Below are 24,549 nucleotides of genomic sequence, written 5' to 3'. Positions count from 1 at the left end.
AATTTTTTAAAATTTATTTTTATTTTTTGAGACAGAGTCTCACTCTGTTGTCCAGGCTGGAGTGCAGTGGCATAATCTGGGCTTATTGCAGCCTTGACCTCCTGGGTTTAAGCGAACCTCGTGCCTCAGCCTCCCAAGTAGCTGGGACTGTAAGCACATGCCACCATGCCCAGCTAATTTTTGTATTTTTTTTTTTTTAATAGAGACAGTGTCTTACCGTGTTGCCCAAGCTGGTCCTGAGCTCCTGGGCTCAAGCAATCCTTCCTCCTTGGCCTCCCAAAGTGCTAGGATTATAGGCATGAGCCACTGCACCTGGCCTACTGTCTTTTTAAAAAGATGTAATTGAGAAATAAAAATTGCATATATTTATGGTGTACAATGTGATGTTTTGATATATGTACACATTATGGAATGATTAAACCAAGGTAATTAGCATATCTTATCACCTCACAGATATCATTTGTTGTGATGGGAATGTTAAATATCTACTCTCTTAGCAATTTTCAACTAAATAATGCATTGCTATTAACTGTAGTCACCAGGATGCACAGTCGATCTCCAGAACCTATTCCAACGGCATATAATTTTTTAAATTTTGATTTGCATATTTGTTTTCTATCCTGATTCCCTACTGATCTCTCTTACTTTAACAGGTAAAATCCTCTTGGATTTTCTAGGATTCTATGACCAGCAAATAAGGATGCTTTCTTCTTCTAATAGTTATACCATGGTGTCTGATTATTTTCTTTATTATACGTCTTAGAAAACCCTCTGCAGTGTTAAGGAATGCTGGCTACAGGCAATCAGGTCTCATTTCCAGATATAAATGGAACAAACGCCTCCCTGGTTAGATGTGATGTTGGCTGTTGGTTTGGGGTGGATAGTCTCTGTCATGTTAAGGAAGCAGCCTTCTGTTTTTGTTTACCAGCACTCATATTAGGAATGGGAGTTATATTTTACTTAATGCCTGTTGTCCAGTTGTCCAGGTGATGTATTATTTGCTTTGAATTTTCTCTTTTGCCCTTTAGATATGATGTATATTCAGTTCATTGATTGCCTATGTGTTCAGTTCATTGATTGCCTAATATTGAGATATCCTCAGATAAATTCATATTGACCATGGCATGGTAGACTTAATATACCATTAAATTCTATTTGGAAAAAAATCTATTTGCAAAAAAATCTATTCGCTGGGGTTATATAGAATTTTCAGTTATTTTACTAACACTAGCTTTTTCTCAATATGAATTGTTAGGTTAGTGAAAGAGGGTTTCACTGACTTCACAGAGGGAATGAGTTGCCTCTGTCTTTTTTTTTTTTTTGGAAACAGAGTCACACTCTGTCGCCCAGACTGCAGTGCAGTAGCGCCATCTCAGCTCACTGCAACCTCCGCCTCCCGGGTTCAAGCAATTCTCGTGCCTTAGCCCCCTGAGTAGCTGGGATTACAGGCACATGCCACCACACCCGGCTAATTTTTGGATTTTTAGTAGAGATGGGGTTTCGCCATGTTGACCAGGCTGGTCTCAAACTCCTGACTTCAGGTGATCCGCCCACCTCGGCCTCCCAAAGTGCTGGAATTACAGGCATGAACCACGGCGCCCGGCCACCTCTTTTTACGGTGTTACAAGAGACTTCAGGAGGGTGGTGTTAGGCCCTGACAAGCTGCAGCCATACTATATTCTATTTTGCAGCCTTTAATTATCTTCTCTTTTTTTTTTTTTTTTTTTTTTTTGAGATGGAGTCTCGCTCTGTCGCCCAGGCTGGGGTGCAGTGGCGCTATTTCGGCTCACTGCAAGCTCTGCCTCCCAGGGTTCACGCCATTCGCCTGCCTCAGGCTCCTCAGTGGCTGGGACTACAGGCGCCCGCCACCACACCTGGCTAATTTTTTGTATTTTTAGTAGAGATGGGGTTTCACCATGTTGGCCAGGATGGTCTCGATCTTCTGACCTCGTGATCAGCCCGCCTCAGCCTCCCAAATTGCTGGGATTACAGGTGTGAGCCACTGCGCCCGGCCCCACATTAAGTCTTTTAAGTGGCCTGCTGTTAATTCTGTCGTAGTCTTTGCTATAAAACAATACTGATCCAATTTGTGATAAACTCACCCACTCTCATCGTAGAATATACATTTCTCCCTTTCATCTTCCTTCTTTGGCCCACATTATCTGTCTACCTCCTTCATTTTGTTTCTCCCAGGAAGGACTGATGTAAATTGGATTTTCAGAAACTCCCTCCCGCATGCCCCTCTGGTCTCTGCATCTAGAATACCGGAGTCAGAGGATCTACTCTCTCTAGGGTCCTTCCTCTCCCAGGCAGGTCTTATGGTACAGTGTACACTGTGGTGTTGCCTCTGTCAGTCTGTCCTTCATTTCTCTGACCAGATCTCCAACAGGACATGTTCTAAAGAAGTGTGGTAGGAACTGGCCCATTTCAAACTTTGCGCCGTGATTTTTCTACATGTCACCCCACTGGGGCTTTTGTGATCAGTTTTATAATGAAGAGTGGATCTGGATTGAATCTTAGTTTTGCTACAGTGTTTCCATCAGTCATTCCATAAACATTGATTGAGCATGTACTATGTGTCAGGCAGTGTTCTAGGCATTTGTAGGAAAGCGGGAGAGAGCAGTTGGAGCAGTGGACATTGTGTTCATTTCAGTTGCAGTCCTCCCTAACGTTTTACAGATCTATAGCAACTAATTTTTTTTTTCAATTCAAAGAAGCAGTGGGAAACCTGTCTCCTGCTTTCCCCCATGAGATGTGTATCGTTTTTTCTGAATGAGCAGCTGGGGACATAGCCCAGGCAAGTGAGGAGGCTTAAGCACCAGGAATGTCCCCTGGGTCATTACTCATGGGCATTAGGTGCCCCCAGGAGAGAATGGGGAAACGATGCCTCCTGCCTCTCCCAGCATGTGAGGAGGGTTAATGTAACAGGATGTTGAAAGTCCTTTGCAAACAGAAGCACTATATTGTGATAGGGCCTCAATATTGTCTTCTCAGACTGTCAAGTCATTCCTGTCCTAAGGATCTGGGACAGTTTTTATGCATATTTCATTTTTTCTAAACCACTTACCTTTCATATACCTTCGGTTTTATTCCTGCATCTTAGAAAGATAACTCCAGAATGACTGAAGAGAACATGGTCCACCAAGGTGGCATGTTCAGAAATGGCCATTCCCAGAGTTCCCCTGGGAGGCTGATTTTCAAAGGAGAAGTTCTCCCCAAAGAGCAACAGAATTGAGATCTGTCTCTTAAGGGAGATTTTAAGTCCTCTTGGCATAATGGCCATTATTGCCCTGGATAAAAAGGAAACATTTTAGAGATGCCCAAAGTACTTAACAGTCCTCTATCAATTGCTTAAAGAGTAAACGGAGACCTTTTATAAGAAACAGACCCAGCGTCTTGGCAGTTTGCAAACAGGATGAGGAAATCTTTTTTTTTTTTTTCCTTCCTGAAGCTTCTGATCTGAGAAGCTGAAGACACCACATCTGAATTCACAAAGTTTCTTTTGTTTACCATAATACTGTCCTATCTAGATGAGGGTGGTAGCTGCTTGCCTAGGGAAATTTTGAGTATTTGGAGCCACTGATACTCTTTCTAGACGAAAGACTCAAGGGTTCCTTTGTTGGTGAACAGTAAAAGAGCAGAATATCATCAAACAGGCACACTGGCTCACTTCTGTATTTCCAGCACTTTGGGAGGCCAAAGCGGACAGATCACCTGAAGTCGGGAGACCAGCCTGGCCAACACGGTAAAACTCTGTCTCTACTAAAAAATACAAAAAATTAGCCGGGCGTGGTGGCACATGCCTATAATCCCAGCTACTCAGGATGGACTGGGGCAGGAGAATGGCTTGAACCTGGGAGGTGGAGGTTGCAGTGAGCTGAGATTGTGCCACAGCACTCCTGCCTGGGCGACAGAGTGAGACTCTGTCTCAAAAAAAAAAAAAGAAAGAAAAGAAAAGGAAGGGAGGGAGGGAGGGAGGGAGGGAAGGAAGGAAGACAGATCACCAAACAGCAAGCTCCTTGGTGGTGCTCATGTTGGAGACATAATTTCACCATCCTCAAAAATGACCGAACAGACAACAGCTTGGATGGATCTTACGAGAATATGCTGATTGAAAGAAGCTAATCACTAAAGCAATCTACCATATTATTCCATTTATATGACAGTCCTGAGATAACACAATTGTAGAGATGGAGAACATATTCATGGTTGCCATGGGTTAGGAGTTGGAGATGGTGGCTCTTAACTGTGTTAACTGGTGGTGGTTACATGAAGCTACACATGGTTATGCTAAGCTACACACACACACACACACACACACACACATTAGTTATTAAACTGATGGAATCCAAATAAGCTCTATGGATTGCATTCATGTCAACTTGCTGGTTTTGATATTGTGATATAATCATGCCAGCTGTGACCATTGGAGGAGGCTGGGTGAAGGGTACACAGGACCTCCTGAACATTTCTTTGTAACTTCCTGTGAATCTATAATTATTGCAGAATAAAGGATTTTTTAAATTGCCTTTCTAAACTCATAAGTCTTGAGTGTTGAGATTCTAATTCTGGAAAATAGTATAGACCATGAGAGAGGAAGGAAGGGAGGAAGGAATTCATTTCTAATGGAAAGTTTTATTTTTTGTTTTTATTTATTTATTTTTTGAGACAGGGTCTCACTCTGTTGCCCAGGCTGAGTGCAGTGGCATGATCACGGCTCACTGCAACCTCAACCTCTCAGGCTCAGGTGATCCTCCCGCCTCAGCCTCCTGAGGAGCTGGGACATAGGCGTGTGCCACTACATCTGGCTAATTTTTGATTTTTTTGTAGAGACAAGGGCCGAGGCTAGTCTCGAACTCCTGGGCTTAAGCGATCCCTCCACCTCAGCCTCTCAAAGTGCTGGGATTATAGGTGTGAGCCACCACAGCTGGCCTGAAGGTTTTAACACCCACACGTACACACACACCTAACCAGATCCAAACATTCATCTTACTACTGTCTGAGGCAGGCATTCCTCCTGCTGCGTGTGGCAGAGTGCGTGCAGTGTGCCTGCAGGAGCACTCGGAGCCCTGGCTGGCCTGCCCTCAGGGCACTGCTCCCAGGGAGTGAACTCACTCTGTATGTGCCCAGCTTCTGAAGAAAAGTGCCTACAACCATCTGCAGAAAATCTGTCCAGTTTCCAGTGTGCCTGTCTGGGCTTCTTAAAGCAAAGCAAAACCTAATTTTTAAATTGAAAAGCATGTCTATACGTGTTTTGTAAAATATTCAACATTACTAGAAAGTGTGTCCTAAGCTGTCACTCAGTTGCTTCCCAGAGAACCTTTGTCACCAATGCTATGTTTAATCTGACAGAAGAATGTGATGGATGGATGTGACATGTCTACCTTTATACAGGTGTTAACATCCTGTACAAACATTTTTTGCTCTTACTGTGCTTTAGAGTAGTTCTGTATCAACAGTATTCCATTCTTTTTTAACAGAGATAGGGTGTCCTAACCAATGAATGTAGTGATGGGCGTTTGGGTGATAGTCCTTCTTTTGCTGTGTGCGTGTGTGTGTGTCTTTGTGTGCCTCTTTGAGATTAGTCCCTTGTCCAAAATACAAGTTATTTAAAATAAGTAAGATCTCCTTAACATTTCTGTTTCTCTGGCCATTTTTATAGTTCTACAGTGACTTTTCCTTCTTGATATTTGCCTCTGGTGTCTGACTGATGATCTCCAAGTAATCCATCAACACCTTAATTTTGAGAGCACAGTAGGGAGAGCCTATATCTCCCTTAGGGATTCTGAAGGAATTCTCCCTCTTGAGGTCTCAGTCCACAACTCTATTTTTCTTCATAAAATTATTTGGGATGACTTTCTTCATAGCTTTTCATAAAAAGTGGCTGTGAAATGTAGCTATTGTGTTTTGCTCTCTATACGCTGTGCTCATTAACTTCAACAAAATTATAAACGTAAAAATCATATAGAAGTATGTGTGATAATTACAGGGGAGAACAAGATACCCACTGATGCTCTGATAGTTCTTTATACATGAAATGTGTGTGCTGTGCAGATGTTGCTATTTCAAAATAATGTCAATGAAATTATTTCTCTGGATAAAGGATAAAGCAAAGTGGCCTCACTTCCTATTCACTTCCTTGGAATTGCCAAGGCTAGACGAGGCACAGCAGGGATCAGACGCCGCAGAGTCCCCGAGTCTTCCCCCCTGGTGTGTCTGTGAGTGCAGGGGTGGGGAGATGAGGTGGAGGCAGGCCTGAAGATAGCCACCAGGAGAGGACTGCCATCCACAGAAGCCATGATTCCTCTGGGGTGCCCTGGTGACATGGGAGCGTCACCACCTCTCAGCGGGGAGAGGAGGCTTGTTTCAGTTATTCTGCGGGAAAGTCTGCAACAGCAGCTCTCCAGAGGAGGGGAAGAAAGGGGGTGGGCTGTGGGCCATAGCCAACCTTGTCAGGTAGGCTTGCGTGCCAGGGCCTTGCCACTTCCCAGCCTGTGTTTGGACTTTCCCCATGTGTGTCCTGAAGGCCAGCTCTCCACCTGACCTCTCCCCTTGGCATTACAACGTAAAGGAATCATTGTATTTTCCACGCAAGTGTTAGGTATTTTTTACTTCCCTAAAATGAGCAAGGAGGCAAAAACACTACATAAAACCCAGGGTCCTGAGTTTCTGTTCCTCACTGCTGAACAGGATGGCCCCACTCCCATCTATATGGAAATGTTGGCGGGGGCCCAGGCTACTATAAATAAGCATCCTGACTGCTCCAGGAAGGCTGGGCTTCCTCATTTTTTTTTTAAAGTGGAATTTGTAACAGCTTCTGCCCAGAACATTTGTGTCCAAGGTCCTTTCATCTCCCAGGCATCCTGTACAACTGCCATACGGAGGTTTTGGAAATCTTCCCACTGCAGCTGGGTCACAGGACAAGCCACACAGGGCCAGCTCACTAAAAGAAGTGATGAGCTCTCTTCTGTGACCTCCGTCTCATATTCAGATGTGAGTTTTAATAGGATTCCATCTGAACAAGCAGGAATCTCCTTTCTCCTTCTGCCAGAAGGCACATCTGTTAGACCCAGAATAGGTTCATTAGTAAGCGCAAAAGCCCCGGGCCACAGGAGCCATCTGGGCAGCAGGAATCTGTCTTTCATACCACGTGATCCTCAGCTCCTAAGGAGTCTTCACTTCCCTCAAGCTGACTGGCAACACAGGGTTACAGCAGGAGTGCCAGGTCGTAAAACATGGAAAGCTACAACAAATAAAGCTGTGGCACTGGCACAAGAACCAAAACAGGTCAACAGAACAGAGTGGACTGGTGGAGAGTGCAAGTCAGAGCAGTGGGTGGAACTCTCAGCTCCAGTCCACAACAAGATAAGGAGCTTGTGCTAGCTCATAGGTCAGCTGTGTCACCGAAGACACCATTGAGTTCGGCTACCGTTTTTTTCCCTCTCAGTGAAGGAGGCGATGTGTTGATTTACATTCTGGCCCAAGTTCTTTACCTCATGGCAAACAGGCACTTTGAGTAGCTCAGAAGTGAACAGTTTTTGAAACAGTCCCTGGTATAATACATCTTGAGAGAAAAATGACAAACCAATAGGGAAGGGAAGATGTATTCAACAAATTGGGTTTGGAAAGTTGACCATGTTGTTTTCTTTTTAATAATGTTTTTTCACAGTAAACACAAAATAAATTACTAAGAGATTTGAAAGTTAAATGGAGAAGAAAATGAAATCATGAAAAGAAACGAAAAGAAAACTGATCTCACAGGACGAAAAAATGTTATTTTAAAATATTTTTTCAAATTAAAAAAGTAATAAAACATCCTTTGTAGAAAATCTATAACATAGTATTTTAAAAAGAAAGACAAGGCTGGGTACGGTGGCTTATGCCTGTAATCCCAGCACTTAGGGAGGCTGAGGCAGGCAGATCACCTGAGGCCAGGAGTTTGAGACCAGCCTGGCCAACATGGTGAAACCCTGTCTCTACTAAAAAAAAAAAAAATTAGCCAGGCGTGGTGACACACACCTGTAGTCTCAGCTACTCAGGAGGCTGAGGCACAAGAATCACTTTAACCTGGGAGGCAGAGGTTGCAGTGAGTCAAGGTCTTACCACTGCACTCCAGCCTGGATGACAGAGTGAGACTCTGTCTCAAAAACAGAAACAAAGAGAAATCACCCGTACTTCTACTCCCTAGAGATACTACTTTGATTTATTTACTACCAATGTTATTACTATTTTATTCCAATCGATGTTATTACTATTTCCTTTCAATGTGTTCATATAAAATTTTTATTAAACTAGGGTCCTATTTTATATATATAAATATATATAATATATATTTATTATATATAATATAAAATATATATATTATATATAAATTATATATATATAAAATTGTGATATATATATTTAAAAAATTGTGTGTCATTTTTGCCATGAAATATTTTAAAACATGGGAAAAAGAACATACAAAATCATATTTACAACATGATCTTGTGGCGGTGGTGTTTTGTAGAGTTGGTTTATATATACAAATAGTTATTACATACATTAAATTACTATCTTTTAAAATAAGTTTAAAATGCTATCTGGGGCTGGGTGCAGTGGCTCACGCCTGTAATCCCAGCACTTCAGGAGGCCGAGGCAGGTGGATCACCTGAGGTCAGGAGTTCGAGACTAGCCTGGCCAACATGATGAAACCCCATCTCTACTAAAAATACAAAAAATTAGCCAGGCTTGTCGGTGGGCACCTGTAACCCCAGCTACTTGGGAGGCTGAGGCAGGGGAATCACTTGAACCTGGGAGGCAGAGGTTGCAGTGAACCGAGATTGTGCCACTGCACTCCAGCCTGGGCAATGAGCAAAACTCCATCTCTAAAAAAAAAAGTTAAAAATGGATGAACACGATGTTTATTTTTATATTTTGGACCTTTCCAAATTTTCTGCAAGGAGCGTGTACACTACATTTGTCATCAAGGAAAATAAAACAAAAAGTTGTCATTCACAACCGAGTGTTATTGGAGCTGGTTTTGGTGGAATTGACTCCCTCTGTCACAGACTCAGCTTCAGCCCATACCCTGAGCCATGGACCTATCCCTCTAATGCATTGTTCTAGTCTCAGGGCTAATAACAAGGGAGAGGTGTCGAAGGGCCAGTTCCACCACCAGTGGAAAAGCTATTCCCAGGTGAGGACTACAGCTACCAGGGCACTGCTCCAGAATGGGCATGCTGGCCATATTCACTTGCCCGCTTCTGCCCAGGGATCTATTTTTCTGTGGTGTGTATTCCCTGTACCTTTGGGGGCATCTCTTATACTCATGAAATCAGCAGAGGCTTGCATCTATCTATCTATCTACCTACCTACCTACCTATCTGTCTATCTATGAGACGGGGTCTTGCTCTGTTACCGATTGGACTACAGTGGGGGAATCATAGCTCACTACAGCCTCAAACTCCTGGGCTCAAGCAGTCTTCTTGCCTCAGCCTCCCAAGTACCTGGGATTAGAGGCATGAGCCACCATGCTGGTGAATTTTTTTTTTAACAGATGGGGTCTCACTGTGTTCCCCAGCCTTATCTTAAACTCCTGGCCTCAAGTGGTCCTCCCATCTTGGCCTCCCAAAGTGCTGAGATTATAGCAGAGGCTTTGAAGTCAAAGCTTTCCCTGCTAGGATGAGCCCTAGTTAAAGTCCTGGAGCACTGGCCACTGCAGCTGCACTTGGACAGCTGGCCCTCTGCTACCCTTAGTGCCACCTCTACTTGGGGGCTGCGGCACGAAGCACTCTGGGAAACGGGGCTTGAGACGGTTTCATTCCTCAGTGTTTCCTCATGTTTGGCCCACCCTGAGCCAAGGAAAGCTCCTTCCATTGCAGTAATCAGAGGGCGCCACTCCCGGGAGGAAGTTTGCGGGAAGGTTAGGATCCCTCTGCACATGGTGAGGAGTGTCCTGCCGTTCACTGCATCCTGGCTCCAGTAATTGTGAGTAAAAGAACAGGTTGGGAGGCCTTCTCGGACTATAGAATGCATAGGCGAGATAGGTAGCGAATGCTGCTCCATACTTTGGAATCAGCTCTCAGGCTAGCACAAAGGCATTCCTTCACCAGCAGAACTTCAGGGGGATGCCATTCACACCAGCAGCCTGTGTCTCCACATGCACACTTCAGAATGGCATAGCCACCCATCTTCACAGCCCTGCGCGCCGTCTGTGAACAACAAGAGCTCCCCAGCAACCTGGGATTCTAAACCAGGCCAAAGTGCTGAGCGCCCGGCAGGCTGTGCTGTGTGGGGGCGGAAGCTTTGGTCCTGCTCTCCTAAGCCTCCTTGTTCTTAGAGTGACCCCACCCTTCTGTGCCTTGGCATTACAGGCCTGGCGCTGGTGCCAAGGAAGCTCTGTGCCCACTACTCCTGGGACGCCAGTGTGCTGCTCCAGGCATGGCCTGCCGTGGACCCGGAGTTCCTGCAGCCGCCGGAGATCATCCAGATGGCAGTTCTGGTAAGTATCTCCTCTCAACCCCAGAGCCCGGCAGTCCCTGCCCTGCTGGTGGCCCCTAAACACTGTGGCGGTTTTGAGAGGTCTATTAGCAGGCCTTTCTGGCTCACTCAGCTCAGCCCTCAGCCACACCTTGTGACCGGAAGGCCCAAGGCCTGTCTCTCCTTTGCCAGTACCCTCAGTTCTGGGGTGTGTGGTGACCTACAAAACTGTGAGCATGTGAGCATAAAACTCTCATGGCCCTCAAGGGCTTGGAAAGAGGAGTCATAAATCTGGCCCGCCTTATAGGCTCTCATTGTTTTTCCAACTGAGGACCGTGTTTCAGTCGCTCTCAATTTCACTCGGGTGCTCTTGGGGGCTTTTGGGGGCTGGGGAAGGGTGACAGTGAGGTGGGTGGCTATGCAATAATACCTGTAAAACATAATTCAGAAAGCCTCCATACTTTTTTTTTTTTTTGGTAAATTAGGTAATTTTAAGTACATAAGAGGAGTTTATTGTTTAAACCTTTTCTAAGAGCAAGTAACCCCCTTATAGTTTATCCTATATGTGATTTTTCTACGTTTATTTAATGTGTTAAATGAGACACATTTATGATGAGTATCTCTTAAATATGCTGATGTGTCTGAAGAAACAAAGAGGACAGGGAGTGGACGTTGAACCACATGTCTCCCCGGAACCACACATGGGGCCAGGTAATTCACATTCAAAATGATCATTTCATTCTCATCACCCTATAAAGTGGGCGTTGCCATTCTCATTTTTTCAATTGAGGACTGAGGCTCAGTGAAGTTGGTCCACCTTGCCCAGGTTTATTCATTTATTCACAAATGCTTATCAAGTCTGACTCTACATCAGGCATAGTGCTCTGGGGATACAAAATCAAGATAGGACAGACAGGTTCCCTGCCCTCATGGAGCTTAAAGCTTAGTAGGAGAGAGAGGGAAGAATAAAAAGGAAAGAGGAAAATAAATAAAATGACTGCAGATTGTGAAAAGTGCCCTGAACAAACCCACCTAAGGGCTGAGGGAGGGCATAGCCCCACAGAGGTTGGCCAGCCAGGCCCTGGCCCCTCTGCACCCGTGCAGGCCCAGCAAGAAGGTGGAGGGTTGGAAAGACAATACTTCGCCGAGGAGACCGGGCTCTTTCACAGCCCCCTTGTCTCTGTACCAACTCTCCTGGCACTGTGTTCTCTGCCACCCCACCCCAAAGGGAGAGGAGGTGAGAGTGCCCTGGCAGGCTTCTTCCAAAAATCTTCACAACCAAAACCATCCTTGTGGCATAGAGGAAATTTCTTTTTATTATTATTATTATTATTTAATAGAGACATGGCCTCACTCTGTTGCCCGGGCTGGTCTCAAGCTCCTGGGCTCAAGCAGTCTTCTTGCCTCAGTCTCCCAAATTGCTGGGATTAGAGACATGAGCCACCACACCCAACCCAGAATTTTTTTTTTTTTTGAGACAGAGTCTCACTCTGTCGCCCAAGCTGGAGTGCAGTGGCACAATCTTGGCTCACTACAACCTCCGCCTCAAGCAATTCTCCTGCCTCAGCCTCCCAGTTAGCTGAGATTACAGGCATGTGCTACCATGCCCAGCTAATTTTTGTATTTTTAGTAGAGATGGAGTTTCATCATGTTGGCCAGGCTGGTTTCAAACTCCTGACCTCAAGTGATCTGCCCGCCTCAGCCTCCCAAAGTGCTGGGATTACAGGCGGGAGCCACCACACCCGGCCCCAGCCCAGAAATTGCTTTAATTTGAGTAATGTTTATGATAAATAAATATCTCATGCATCCCTAAGAACTTGTCCTCAGCCCAGTTGAGAAATGCTAACTTGAGAAAAAGGGAGGGCTTCAGTCTATGAAAATATCTTTCTATCTAAATTACCACTGCAGAAAAGAAATTGAGTTTTGATCATTGGTAAAATAATTTTATATAATCATTGAAATGCAAACCTAAAATTAAAAGCATGTGTAAGACTCTCTGCAAGTGTCCCCAGCTTGAGAACCCGGGCTGGGTCGGCACCGCGCCAGCAGCAAAGACTTCTGTGAAGGCCCGGGTTCTCACTCCACGTGATCTCACTTCGTGCCCTGGCCAGAAGCATGCTGCAAGCACAGTTCAGTGTCATTCAGTTCCCTTGTGCCCGTGTTCTTTGTGCCTATGACATGCTGGGCTCTGCCCACACCAGGGATACAGAGACAAGAGCTGCCGCCTTAATCACTTTGGAACAAAGGTCTGGGGGCACATGAGCTGTCACACACAGTTTATGTAAGGGCTTGGAAGTCGGGCCATCCTGGGTATAAGTCTTAGTTTTACAACATAGTTAACACCTTTAAGCCTCACTTTCCTGAGTTATAAAATGGAGGCACGCACAGCGCCTGCCTTATCCGGCTATTGAGAGAATTAGGTGGGATAATGCCAGGAAGTGCTTAGCTTGCTTCTGGATGCACTAATGACAAAATCCTCTTAACACAGAGTGAGCCCCGACCCACTTCCCAGGTGTGAGCTTATTTACTAAGCACAGTGGCTCTGTGAGGCAGGCTTGTTGTTGTCCCCATTTCACAGACAGGCAGATGTGTGACTAACCCTATTTTACAGGCAAGGAAATGGTGGCGGGATGGGGCTGAATAACTCACTGATGGTCACACAGCTAGTCCAGAATCTACTCTGTGAATGGTGACTGCTGCTAGCATCAGTGTTGCCACTTCTGGCAGTTGGAGAATCAGAAAATGCATCGTGAGGAAAAGGAGAGGCGGCTTTGGCTTTGAAAGAGAAGCAGCCTCTCCCCGGTGGAGAGAAGGGTGCCGCAATACCAGGAGCAAACACAGGAGGCAGGCCCACAGAGACCCGGGCTGAGCCAGGGAGGGGCTGGAGCAGAGGGCACAGGGCAGTGCTGGAAACAGGGCTAAAGGTGGGGAGTGTCCCCTCCTCGGAGGCCAGACTCCACCCCTCAGAGGACAGGGGGCTGTCAGGGTGTGTGAGCAGGAGAGAGAGGGGCTGTGTCAGGTCATCCCCTCTCTACTGCTGCCTGGGGTGGAGCCTAGGTGGACAAGTGACTTCACTTCATGTGCCTCAGCTTCCCCATCTGTAAAATGGGATGGGATATTCATGCATTGACTCAGGTTCATGCAAGTGAATTGCATAGTTCAGTGCTTGGCAGAGTGCGAGCTCAGCAAATGGAAGCTTGTATTGTTATCAGCCATTCCAAGGCTACCTCATGATGGTGACAGGTGATGGAGTCGAGTGGGAGGAACACCTGTGGCCTGGGCCCTGTCTGACAGGTGTCAGAAAAGTCCAGGAGAGTCATGCTTAGGCCCTTTCCAAAGATGGAGGTGCAAGAGCCCCACAGCATAGCAGCCTCTGTTTGAAGTGATATCAATGTGCTTATTCCTCTTTGGGCCCTTGAAGCCCAGGCTCAGTGTTGAGTCCCAGCCTGACTTCTCTGCCCATCTCATTGGCACTTTATGCCAGAGACAGGGGGAGCATGATCGGCACCTACTCACTCTGAAGGGACTGCCTTGGTAAGGCAACTCAGGGGAGGCCTGGGGAGCCAGAGCCGTGTGAGGGTGCCCGAGGCAGCATGGGAAAGACTCAGAGCACCATGGCCACATCCAGAGATGACATGCCCTGCCCCCAAAGCCCCAGCTATGGACAAGAATGACTCAGGTCCCTTGGACAGGCTGTCACCAGTGATGACTTAGGACCAGCCTGCCCGGCTCCGGCAAAGCACAGGAAGCTCAAAGGGTTTAGAAATGGGTCATTGTTGTGCTGAGGCCATGCGTCAAAGAGGACATCCCACAGCCAGCTCCTTCTATCCTGGCCACCACTCTTGACAAAGGCAGAGGGAGTACGGCTTAGTGAGCTGGTCCCTTTACCCAGGTTATTTTACCTCCTTCACTCCAGAATCTGGAGAATTCTGTCCTTAAGAAAAACTAAGCTGAAGATCCCACAGCTTGTAAGACCAGGCCTAAGAGTCAAACCTGAGTCTGCCCACATGAGAGCACCATGCTCCCCCTCGCCCAGCACCCCCTCTGTGGGTGGTGACCCAAAGGAGATGTTGGCCTGGGCTGCTCTTCCATAGGAGGAAAAACATGATTCACTGACAACTGCATGTCCTGAGAATTCCCTGCTGGGGACCCCAGGACTTCACTAGGGGCATGGCTCTTGTGTGACAGGTGGAAGCTCTCTTCCAGGGTCTCAGTCCAGCCCAGTATGTGGCCTTGAAAGAAGGCAGCTTCTAATGACTCAGAAACACCAGGGCAGAGGGGCCACAGTCTTTCACACCACACACGTAGTTCCCCAGCTTCAGAACGCTTTAAAACCCTGCAGCACGGAGCCTCACGCTTTCAAAACAATATTTCATAATATGCCGGGACTGCGTGTTTTATTTATATCCTCTCCCTGTTTCCTAGGCTAATGGAGACAATAAAAATGCCACCAAGTTCTCCAGAAATCTGAAAAAAAGGAAGTGGGTGATTAGGGGACATTTGATAATGTGCTTTGGTTGAAACTCGAGAAATTATTCCTAGTAACTTTTCCTAAGACCGTGACTATATTTTCCAAGTGAAAAACAAGAGTTAGTGAAAGAAATGTGTGTGTAGATTTCGGAGCAATGGGATTGAGGATTTGGAAGCATGACTGTTCAGAAGCTGAACCACGTGGTCATCTTCCCTCATTGAATCAATATTCGGTGAATACCCACCTGTGTCTGGAACTATACTGACCCATGTTAAGGGAGAAAGAGTGATTAATGTGACACGATGTGGGTCCAATTTCTAAGTCGTCACACTTGAGCGCCCCCTTCTGGAGCCAGTCAGCAGAGAGAGAAGTTTGACTGTGTCCCCCGTGAAACCGTCAACTGTTTGGTCCACTTGAGACCTAGGTAAAATCTGAGGGGACAGTTCGCTCTAGCCTGGATCTGAACTTACACTTGAGCCCCGATGACAGAATAATCCCTTTCTGCCTGGAAATGGCCCAAGCCATCTCATGCTGAGAATTTTTGACATAATCTCTACCACAGCTGTGTATGAGAGCAGTGCTCAGAAAATGCAAGGCAGTCCTCACTCCACCTACGGGCACTCACATGCAGTCTCAGTGTCTGTCTCTTTCTGCAGGTCTAGGTGTTAATCCTATTCAGCTGGTTGCATTTTACCCTGTGGGAAGCAGGGTGCTGACTTCCTCCTTTCTCCACCTCTATTCCCTTCCCCTAAACAAATGCAGCCACGCCCTTTGCAGGCAGGAGGTTTGGTATTGGGCCGCCTGCCACTCTGAGGATGTTCCTCATTGTTTGTCTTGGCGTTTCTCCTTCTCAGATCAACAATAAAGCTTGTGGCAAAATTCCTGTGCCCCAACAAGTTGCCCAGGACCGGGACAAAGTCCACGAATTTGTTCTCCAAAGTGAGCTGGGTGTCAAGCTTTTGCAAGGGCGAAGCATCAAGAAGTCCTTCCTCTCCCCGAGAACTGCCCTCATCAACTTCCTGGTGCAAGATTGACAGCCCGGAGGCTGCAGCTACCACGCAGGGCCTCTGAGGAACCTCCTTCCAGGCCTGGGATGAGGGGGCGACGTCTGCTTCCCAGGGGAAGGGAAAAGACAAATGTCTTGGCTGTTGACCTCAGTCCCGTGGCAGACTGCAGTCAACAGTGTGCCTCTGCAGTGGGGCCTGGTGCGGGGGCGAAGGTGAGCTGAGCAACGGGGAAATATGAGCTACTGAGGAGGGTGTCGGACAGCCTGCCCCTCACCCCCCACCCACACTGCAGGGGGAGGAGGCCATCTGATCCCATGGGAAGCCCTCAGAGACACTGCTGGGTGGGAGCAGGAAGGAGCACAGTGCCCCTCGGGCAGCCAGGAAGCCTGCGGATCTGGGAAATGGCTCCGCCTTAGGCGCTCCTCGGGAATTTGAGGTCAGCCTGAGGAACTGCAGGACTCAGGTGCAGTGTGCCAGCCACTTGGAACTGCTAACTGAGCCTCCAGATGGTGGTGAAGGGTCTCTTTGCCTTCAGGCTGGATGAGGAAGCCATTTAGGAAATGTTCAAATAACCAATATGTGGAGATGGACACAGGGATTTTCTGAAGGTGCTTTGAATCAAAAGGCAGGCAGTGCTGGTTCCTCCACCTCTGTCCCCACCACTCCCCAGCTCTGTCATGCAGGCCTGTCCTCCCCAACCCCAGCTGGACATGCCTCCCAGGCCTGCTATGGTTCTGACACACACGATCCCAGGCAAAGCACCACTTCCTCACATGAATGAGGAGCAGCAAGTCATGACCGCTCCCCTGGGTATACAATTTGCTGTGTAGTGAAGTGGAACCAGGCTCCAGGCTGCTCATCCCCAACCTCAGAGCCCCACCGCAGCCCAGTAGGGATGCAGCAGGCCCCGGAGGGCTCATGTGGGCCCCAGATGGCAATGCCACCATTATTGATTTGACCCCAGAGCCAGTTATTAGGAAGAGCAAGCTCACCACAGAGGAGTGGAACTGAGGCCCCCCAGGTGTTGCCTTCAGTGTCCAAGCCACAGCAGTCTGGCTGTTGGGAAGACAGCCAGGAATGGGCTCATGTCATTGGCACATTAGGCTAATCCTTGTTTTATGTGAAGTCAGCAATTAAGTGTTCCCACTAGAACTGGTCTAAGCCACTGATTAATATTTAAGGAAGGAAGGTGGGGGAGAATCTAGCCATTTTGTAATGCCAGAAATCTGTATTTGTTATCTGATGCCATTTTTTCTGAAGTAGCCTCAGATGTGGTCCCCGTGCAGTTCAGCAGTTAACAGATGACTTTTTTAGTGTAATAAAATGTTTATCATCTGTGACTTCAGGACATATGTGTGATCTTGGAATATCTACCATATTCCAATTTCAGAGTTAATGACAAACAGATTGAGGTATTCCATCATCATCAGAAGCATTGGCTGTGTGTCTGACTCCACATGGAATGCTATAAAGTGGGATACATGTGGTTCTTCTTGTTCCAGAACTTACAGTCCATGGTAGACAACACTGATACAGGCACACTAGCAACAACAATTAAGTCACTGGTTCTCAGGCCTAATACTCTGCCTAGTCCTCATGCCCAGATATTCCCATTTAATTGGTCCACGGTGTGGCTTAAGCATCAGGAATCTTTAAAACTACAAGTGATTCTAATGGGCAGCAAAGTTTGAGAACCACTGGATACACTGATGCACTTGAACCATCATTTCTATCTAGTTCTTCCTCTTCCTAATCTTCAGCTTAGCGGGGTAAGTGTGGTCCAGGACCAAGAGTAGGACCAAAAGGGAAGACGGGGACCAGAAGTCTGGAGTGCTAGAGCTGACTTGAATGTACTCAGTCTCATTGCACATGGCAGTGAATATGGATTAAATATAAGCCCATGAAAATACTTGATACAAGGAGGAGTGAGTGTTTTTGCTTGATTATCTTGTTCTTTCTTAGGGTAAGCTAAGTGGTCTTGAACAAGATGAGGGAAGGGAGCCCTTTATTTGCACATGATCTGAGCAGAGCAGTGGGCCAGTAAAGCCTCCAGGCTGCTAGACTGACCAGCTGGCTGACACCAGCATGACTCTGGAGAAATTGCTCCTAGAGGATAAAGCTTTTGCAAACAAGAGCTCATCAGTACATACTAACAACTGGACAGAAAACTCTGACCCCTGGGAGTGGGGTGGTGGGGAATAATCTCAGCCATTTATTGACTGTCTTATTGAAGTCAGAAACTGGACTCAGCAGGTTCACTTATATTATTATCTTATTTAATTCCCACAAAAACTCTAGAGGGAAGGAATTATTCTCTCATAAAAGAAGGAACCCAGGCTCTGAGGTTCAATAATTAGCTCGGTTTTCACGGCTAATAAGTAGGAGAGCCGGGATCCAAGCCCACATCTTCTGGCCTCCACATTTGCCTCCCCGCCATGTCTGCCAGTCCCCTCACCTAATTGTCCGTGTTGCTTGATGTGCATGGACAGGTGAGATGGCTCCCAAAACCCCTGGCACTTTGAGCAGAGTATGGCTGGGGCTTCCCTCCTGGAAAGCCAGTAAACCTGGGAAATCACAGAGGTGGTGTCCTCTCTACATGGGCAGTGGTGGGTGAGAGGCCAAGAGCATGTGGTTAGTTCCAGAGAACTGGGGGGAAAGGTTGTCCAGCAAGTGGAAGATGTAGACTCGTGGGCGGGTATCAGGGTTATTTCTATGGGGCAATAAGAGAACACAGTTTGTGCCCAGGGAGAGTGGTGCTCCATGGCAAATGCTACCACAATAGGAGCCAGCTGTCTGCCTAAGAAAATTGATCTCTAAGACCCTAAAACAATTAGTGAGCTGGGAAACAGCACAGGCATATTTCATCCCAGCCTAAATGCACACCTTCAGGGGATTGGCTTTGAAAAGCAGGGTACATCCAGTCAATGGAAGGCGAGGCAACCAGCAACAGATGGTTTTTTAAAAACATGTAGCCTGGAAATTTTCTCATGAATCAAGGAAGATACATGCACAATGCAATCCTGACCTTTTTTTTTTTTTTTTCAATGCTTACAAAGAAAATTGAAAGCAGGAAATTTGCTTGCATATCATAGGCTGAGACTCCTACAAGTTATTTTTTCCTTCTGTCTACTTTTTTGCATTTTCTCATTTTTATTGGCCATGAAGTTATTTCAGTAATACTTCATGAGGCAAAACATCAAAATGTACAATTTTGTGAAGCTGTAAATGAGCTAAGAACTTGTTTCCCTTGATTTTTCTTTTCTTCTCCCAGGCAGGATATCTAGCTGCCTCTGAGGATGTATTCTAGTTAGGAAAACATGCTCCTTTCCTTGTATGAAGTGGAATCCAAAGAACAAAAAGCAGCCCCCATGAAGTTCCTGCTCACGCAGTTGCTTAGTCTGGGTAGGTGTGGGAAGCTCACTTTCTTGTATCTCAGCCTTAGGCTCTTGCAACCTTAGGACAGAAGAACAGAAGGGCAACGTTCCCCTAATGGAACTCTCTTGCTTACTTGCTGACAGATTCAAGGTTGTGGATAGGAGGCATTATCACCTCCTTTTGCAGATAACGAAACTTGAGACCATAACAGTAAGTGATGATGTATCTTGACCCCCAATCTGTGCTCATTGAACTTAGAGCACCCCCTCCCCGTACTACCACCAGGCAAAGTGTAGTGCAGGAGGTAAACTCTCTTTCTTTTTTGTTTTTTTTTTTTTTGAGACAGAGTCTTACTTCATCACCGAGGCTGGAGTGCAGTGGTGCGATCTCAGCTCACTACAACCTCTGCCTCAGGGGTTCAAGTGATTCTCATGCCTTAGCCACCTGAGTAGTTGGGATTACAGGCACGGACCACCACACCCAGCTAATTTAGGAGGTAAACTTTCTTAACTGGCGGGCCCAGCTGGACTGCATAAGTCAAGGAAAGACAGAGGGGTAGACGAAAAGAGTTTTCCCTCCTCTTTCTTCCTGTGAGAAGAGCAAGCAGAAAACAGCAGTCTCGTGGGCTGGGTCCCTGCCTGACAGAGGTGGGTGGCTAAAGGCTCTCATCCAAGCTGATGAGCTTGGAGAAAGGAATCTGGGGTGACCAACAGCCAGCAAGTAGGGAAATCCCCCGAGGGTGGGTGGGTAGTTGGTGACAGTGCTGGTAGGGAGGGGAGAGCCTGGAGCAGCCACGGAAAGGCCAGTCCTGTACGCAGAGGCCTCAGATCCAAGGGTGGGCCCAGTGACCTCACTCCAGGCCTCCATTGCGCTCCCTCGGCCTGTCCACGTGAGGGGCTGGAGGCAGCTGTGCAGCGATAATGAGGCCCTGGAGGGGAGGTGGTGATCAGGACTGCTGGAATCCAGTGCCGGATGACTCATCTCCCTGTGCCTTAAGTCCTAAACTTGAATTTCCGTTCTTATTCAGCCTCTGGAAGAGCACATCTAAGACAGACACCCTGTATACAGGAGCCATGGGCTGCAATCCCCCGACATTACAATAGTGTCTATCATTTCTGAGGACTCGTTATGGGCCAGGTCCTGTTCTAAGTGCTTTACCACATAAGGAGCCTTGCCCAAGACCACACACAAGAAGGTGGCAGAGCCGTGATCCCACTCTGCTCCACCTCGCTGGTTCCCAAAGACCTTTGTGCAAAACCAGCCCTCAAACCTCCTGAATTTTCCCAGATGGTCCTTATTTATAGCTTTCTCTCCAGTTGTTCCCCAAATGCCCTAGAGCCTGCCGAAACCACACTTCCTCATGTGTGTCTGGGAAGGTTGGCTCACTGTGGGCACACACCTGGTTGAATGCATACCTGAAGTTCTGAGGCACCCAGTTCAGCATGTGGGGTCGGCTCTCTCTCAGCCTGGGACTGACCGCCCCCAGGGAGCCATCACCCCTGGCAGACAGAGCCTCCTTTGGACACCATCCCTGGGACCTAGAAGCCGGGAAGCCATCTTTGCTCAACTCCACCTACTGTGAGGAAAATCCCATGGCAGATGGGAGAGGGGAGACCTGTTCTAGACCTCCCCGGTGATAAGCACTCCTTGGCACCACAGCAGCCCCATCTGTGTCTTCCACAGATCACCCTTTCCACAAACAATAGAAAAGCCCCGTCTGGGATTAATTAAGGAGGGCTCAGCCCTGGTCCCGTCCAAGGGAGGCCTCACCCACCACATCTGTGCTGCATACTCATGGCTGCCCTCAGAACTCGGAGGAGAACTAGATCTTAGGGGAGGGGTTCCCCTTCCTCAGGCACTGCCGCGGGGGTGTAGAAAGGAATAATGTGTCCTTTACACGGTGAGATCCATAGAGGGAGCAGGCACCCAAAGATTATGGCATTCATTGGGTCCAGCTTGTCAGTCATCAGGGCCAGAGTGGGCCAGAGGGGCTTTGTCAGGTGAACTCAGACTCATTGTCTGTGCACAAGAGGGCAGCTGCTGCACAGAGATAGGCTGAGAGCTGCGACGAGGAAACCTAAAGCAAGTGTCGCCGGATATCCCCATTATTAGTTATCAACTAACTCTTAGTTGTCAGTTAACATCATAGTTTCCAGGAAATATTTTAGTTTTCTATTAATATTTTAACTACTAGCATCAGAGTCATCAGCAAATATCTAAGTCATCAGTAAACATCTCAGATGTCAGTTTCCCTCTGAGTGAATGTAGTAGACCTCTTACTCATCATTTACTTCATTATTACTGGTGATACCTTAATTATGCACTAATAATTAGTGGCTGCTAATATCTCGCCTACCAATCATCTTAAGCAATCAACATGTTTTAATTATCAGCTGATAATTATCAGCTGATAATTCATGTAGCCATAACAAGTAAACCCCCAAATGTCAGTGGTCTGATCCAGCAAACTTTATGTCTCATTCCCATGAGTCTAATCCTCTGGAGAAGGGAACAGGGGAGGGGGTTCTGTTCCTTTCAGTTCCAGCTTGACGGAGGGTTCGTGCAGACTCCACCGTCTTCAGCTGTTGGCTTTCATGGTTGCCCTGGACATCAAATCTAGCCCACAGATAAGGGGGAGGGAGGTGGAGTGTCACAGGGGCTTTGGCCAGGTCTGGAAGCAGTGTACGTCACTTCTGCCCACTTCCTCTTGGCTAGAATTCAGCCATGTGCCTTAGCCAATTGCTAGAGGCTGGGTAGCCACTTCCTAGCAGCAACTCTGTAGGAGGGAAGGGGAGCCTGATCTTGGAGGGCAGCTGGCCGCCTCTGCCACATGGACAAATTTTGTTTTCAAATTGTTGCTGGTCAGTGTACACCTAAGTTACCTTCTAAGTATCTCAGGTGTCTGCTGACACCTTGTTTTGCAGCTACTCCTGAGTCACAGCTGTTTGCCTTCTAAATCTGTGACAGTTGCTGTGGGTCTAAAATAGTGGAGCAATCAGACTCTTGTTACCTGCCAAACTGGGATGTTGCCTGCCAAACTGAGATGGTGCCTGCCCCTTGCTCTAGACTTTGCATGGAGATGTGTGAAGTCACGGACATGCTTTGTGCCATTTTATAAAATACCAGGTTTACTCCGAGGGTTTGTTTATTGGTCCCCATTTCTTCCCACCCTCCTTCTGTGAGGCTCACACATTGGTTTGTGAGACAGTTTGGAGTATTTTGGTGTAGGGGGTGTTGGGACATTTTGAAAGGTAGAGAAAGTCAGGCTTCCTAGATGCCCTTCAGGAAACCTGGGAAATTCTCCAGATTCCTGCTCCTAAAAGGTCATGGCTGCTCATTCAGGGTGGAAATGTGACACTTCCCCAGATGCCTCACTGTGCTCTGGTCCAGGAGACTCACACCTCACCCCAACACACACACACACCCCACCCCCCCCCCCCCACACACTACATACACCACACACCATCTACACCACACCAGACACATGCACACATATACACCACATACCACACATTCATACACACCACAAAACTCAGGGCCTGCTTTGGGGGAAGGTAATTTATTTTTGCCTGACAGAAGAACGTGCCTCACATCATGTGGCTGTGGAGGTGGGGAGGGCAATTTAGTCTTGAGAGTTCATCAGAGTCACAGCTGTTAGGGAAGTGCCTGGGCCTGGGGCCAAGGTGGACGGTGAAACAGGAAGGCTGCCCCCATTTCCACATGTGCTCACATGGGGCTCCCCCACCTGAGGCCTCCAACTACAGGTGCGCCGCTGCCCTGACTGCACCCACCTTTGGTGGGAGTCTTCTGTATGATTAATAAAAAGCATAGTAATAATAATCATATGTAATGGCCATGGTGTATTGTCACTTTTTCTTTTTTCTTTTTTTTTAAGACAGGGTCTCACTCTGTCACCCAGGCTGGAGTGCAGTGTCATGACACTGCAGCCTCAACCTCCCAGGCTCAAGCAATCCTCCTACCTCAGCCTCCCTAAGAGCTGGGACCATAGGCATGCACAAGCACACCCCGATAATTTTTTGTATTTTTGTACAGACAGGGATATACTCCCTTTGTGCCACAGATTGAACTTGACAGATGGCCCACAGGGTTAGAGGGGGCTTTCAGGAACCTGTCTGGGTTCTATTGTTTATGAACCACAAGATCTTGGCAGGTTCCTTAACTTCTCTGTGCCTCTGTTTCCTCATCTGTGAAATGGAGAGAATGGCTCCAACCTCTGCCTTGTTGTGAGGGTGCACTGAAGCACTGTGTGTGTAACAGATTCAGGACAGCGCAGGGCACACAGTGAGGGCGCTACTCTTCGGTCAGCCAGCACTCTTAGGAGGTCATGCTTCGTCCCATCGAACCCTCACCAGCCACGTGTGAGGAGCGCTCCACTTCACAGATGAGGAAGCAGGCTTGGCAACATCAGGTAACCTGCCTGAGGCCACCTGGCCTCGCCTCTGCGCAGGCAGAAGCCCCACCCTGGCCTGGGAGAGCCTGGGAACCAGTGCTGCATCCTGATGGGGATGGGGACAGGGAAGAGGCAGCCTCCCGTCCTCCAATGCCCTGAGGAACAGCCTCCAGAGGAAGAGGAGTTGCCGGTCTCCCTGGCCTGCCAGGAAAAGGTGAGTCCTGAGGCAGTCCTGTGGGGAGCATTGGCTACCCAGGGAGGGAGGGAGGAGGAGGTCAGAGGCCTGGTCTTGATTCTCATGGGCTTCCCTTCCTGCAGCTCTTCCTTTTCCTGTGGCCACTCAAGACTGTGGGTTCCAGCCTGGGCAACATAGTCAGACCCCATCTCTACAAAAATTTAAAAATTAGCCAGGTGTGGTGGTGCACACTCGTGTCCCCACGTACTCGGGAAGCTGAGGTGAGAGGATCACTTGATCCCAGGATATGGAGGCTGCAGTGAGCTAAGATCCTGCCACTGCACTCCAGCCTGGGTGACAGAGCAAGACCCTATCTCAATGAAAATTGTAAAGACTACTGGGTGACCACAGGTGGGGCGGGTGTTCCCTGGGGGCTGCAGTGGAGATGAGGCCCAATCGAGGTCCATGCTGGAAGCTGCAAGAGGTTGTGACAAACAAGGGCCTCCCAGAGGGTAGTTGAGGCTCAAGACTGGCTTTGGGGGTCAGGGAGAGACAATGGTAGTGGAATGGAGGGGTCTTGCATCTCGTTTTTTTCTAGGTGCTGATCTCTCTCTGAAACCCAAGGGTCAGTTCAAGAGACAGGAATTGT

General features: G+C 47.5%; 1 protein-coding gene across 2 annotated transcripts in view; it reads left to right on the top strand.

Moving 5' to 3' along the window:
* Positions 1-17,284, top strand: part of LARS2 (leucyl-tRNA synthetase 2, mitochondrial) — a 160,333-nt gene extending 143,049 nt beyond the window's left edge. The window contains exons 21-22 of one of the 2 annotated variants that reach the window (XM_025376588.1): positions 10,356-10,483; positions 15,787-17,284. In XM_025376588.1, the coding sequence (XP_025232373.1) occupies positions 10,356-10,483; positions 15,787-15,966 (308 nt within the window). In that variant the 3' untranslated portion in view covers positions 15,967-17,284. The remainder of the gene's footprint in view (positions 1-10,355; positions 10,484-15,786) is intronic. The other variant, XM_025376589.1, reaches the window with a different exon arrangement.
* Positions 17,285-24,549: the final 7,265 nt, after the last annotated feature.

Source organism: Theropithecus gelada, chromosome 2 (genome assembly GCF_003255815.1).
Source record: "Theropithecus gelada isolate Dixy chromosome 2, Tgel_1.0, whole genome shotgun sequence".
NCBI classification, from domain to species: Eukaryota; Metazoa; Chordata; class Mammalia; order Primates; family Cercopithecidae; genus Theropithecus; species Theropithecus gelada.
Note: the sequence above shows the minus strand (reverse complement) of the source record. Positions and strands in the feature narration are given on the sequence as shown.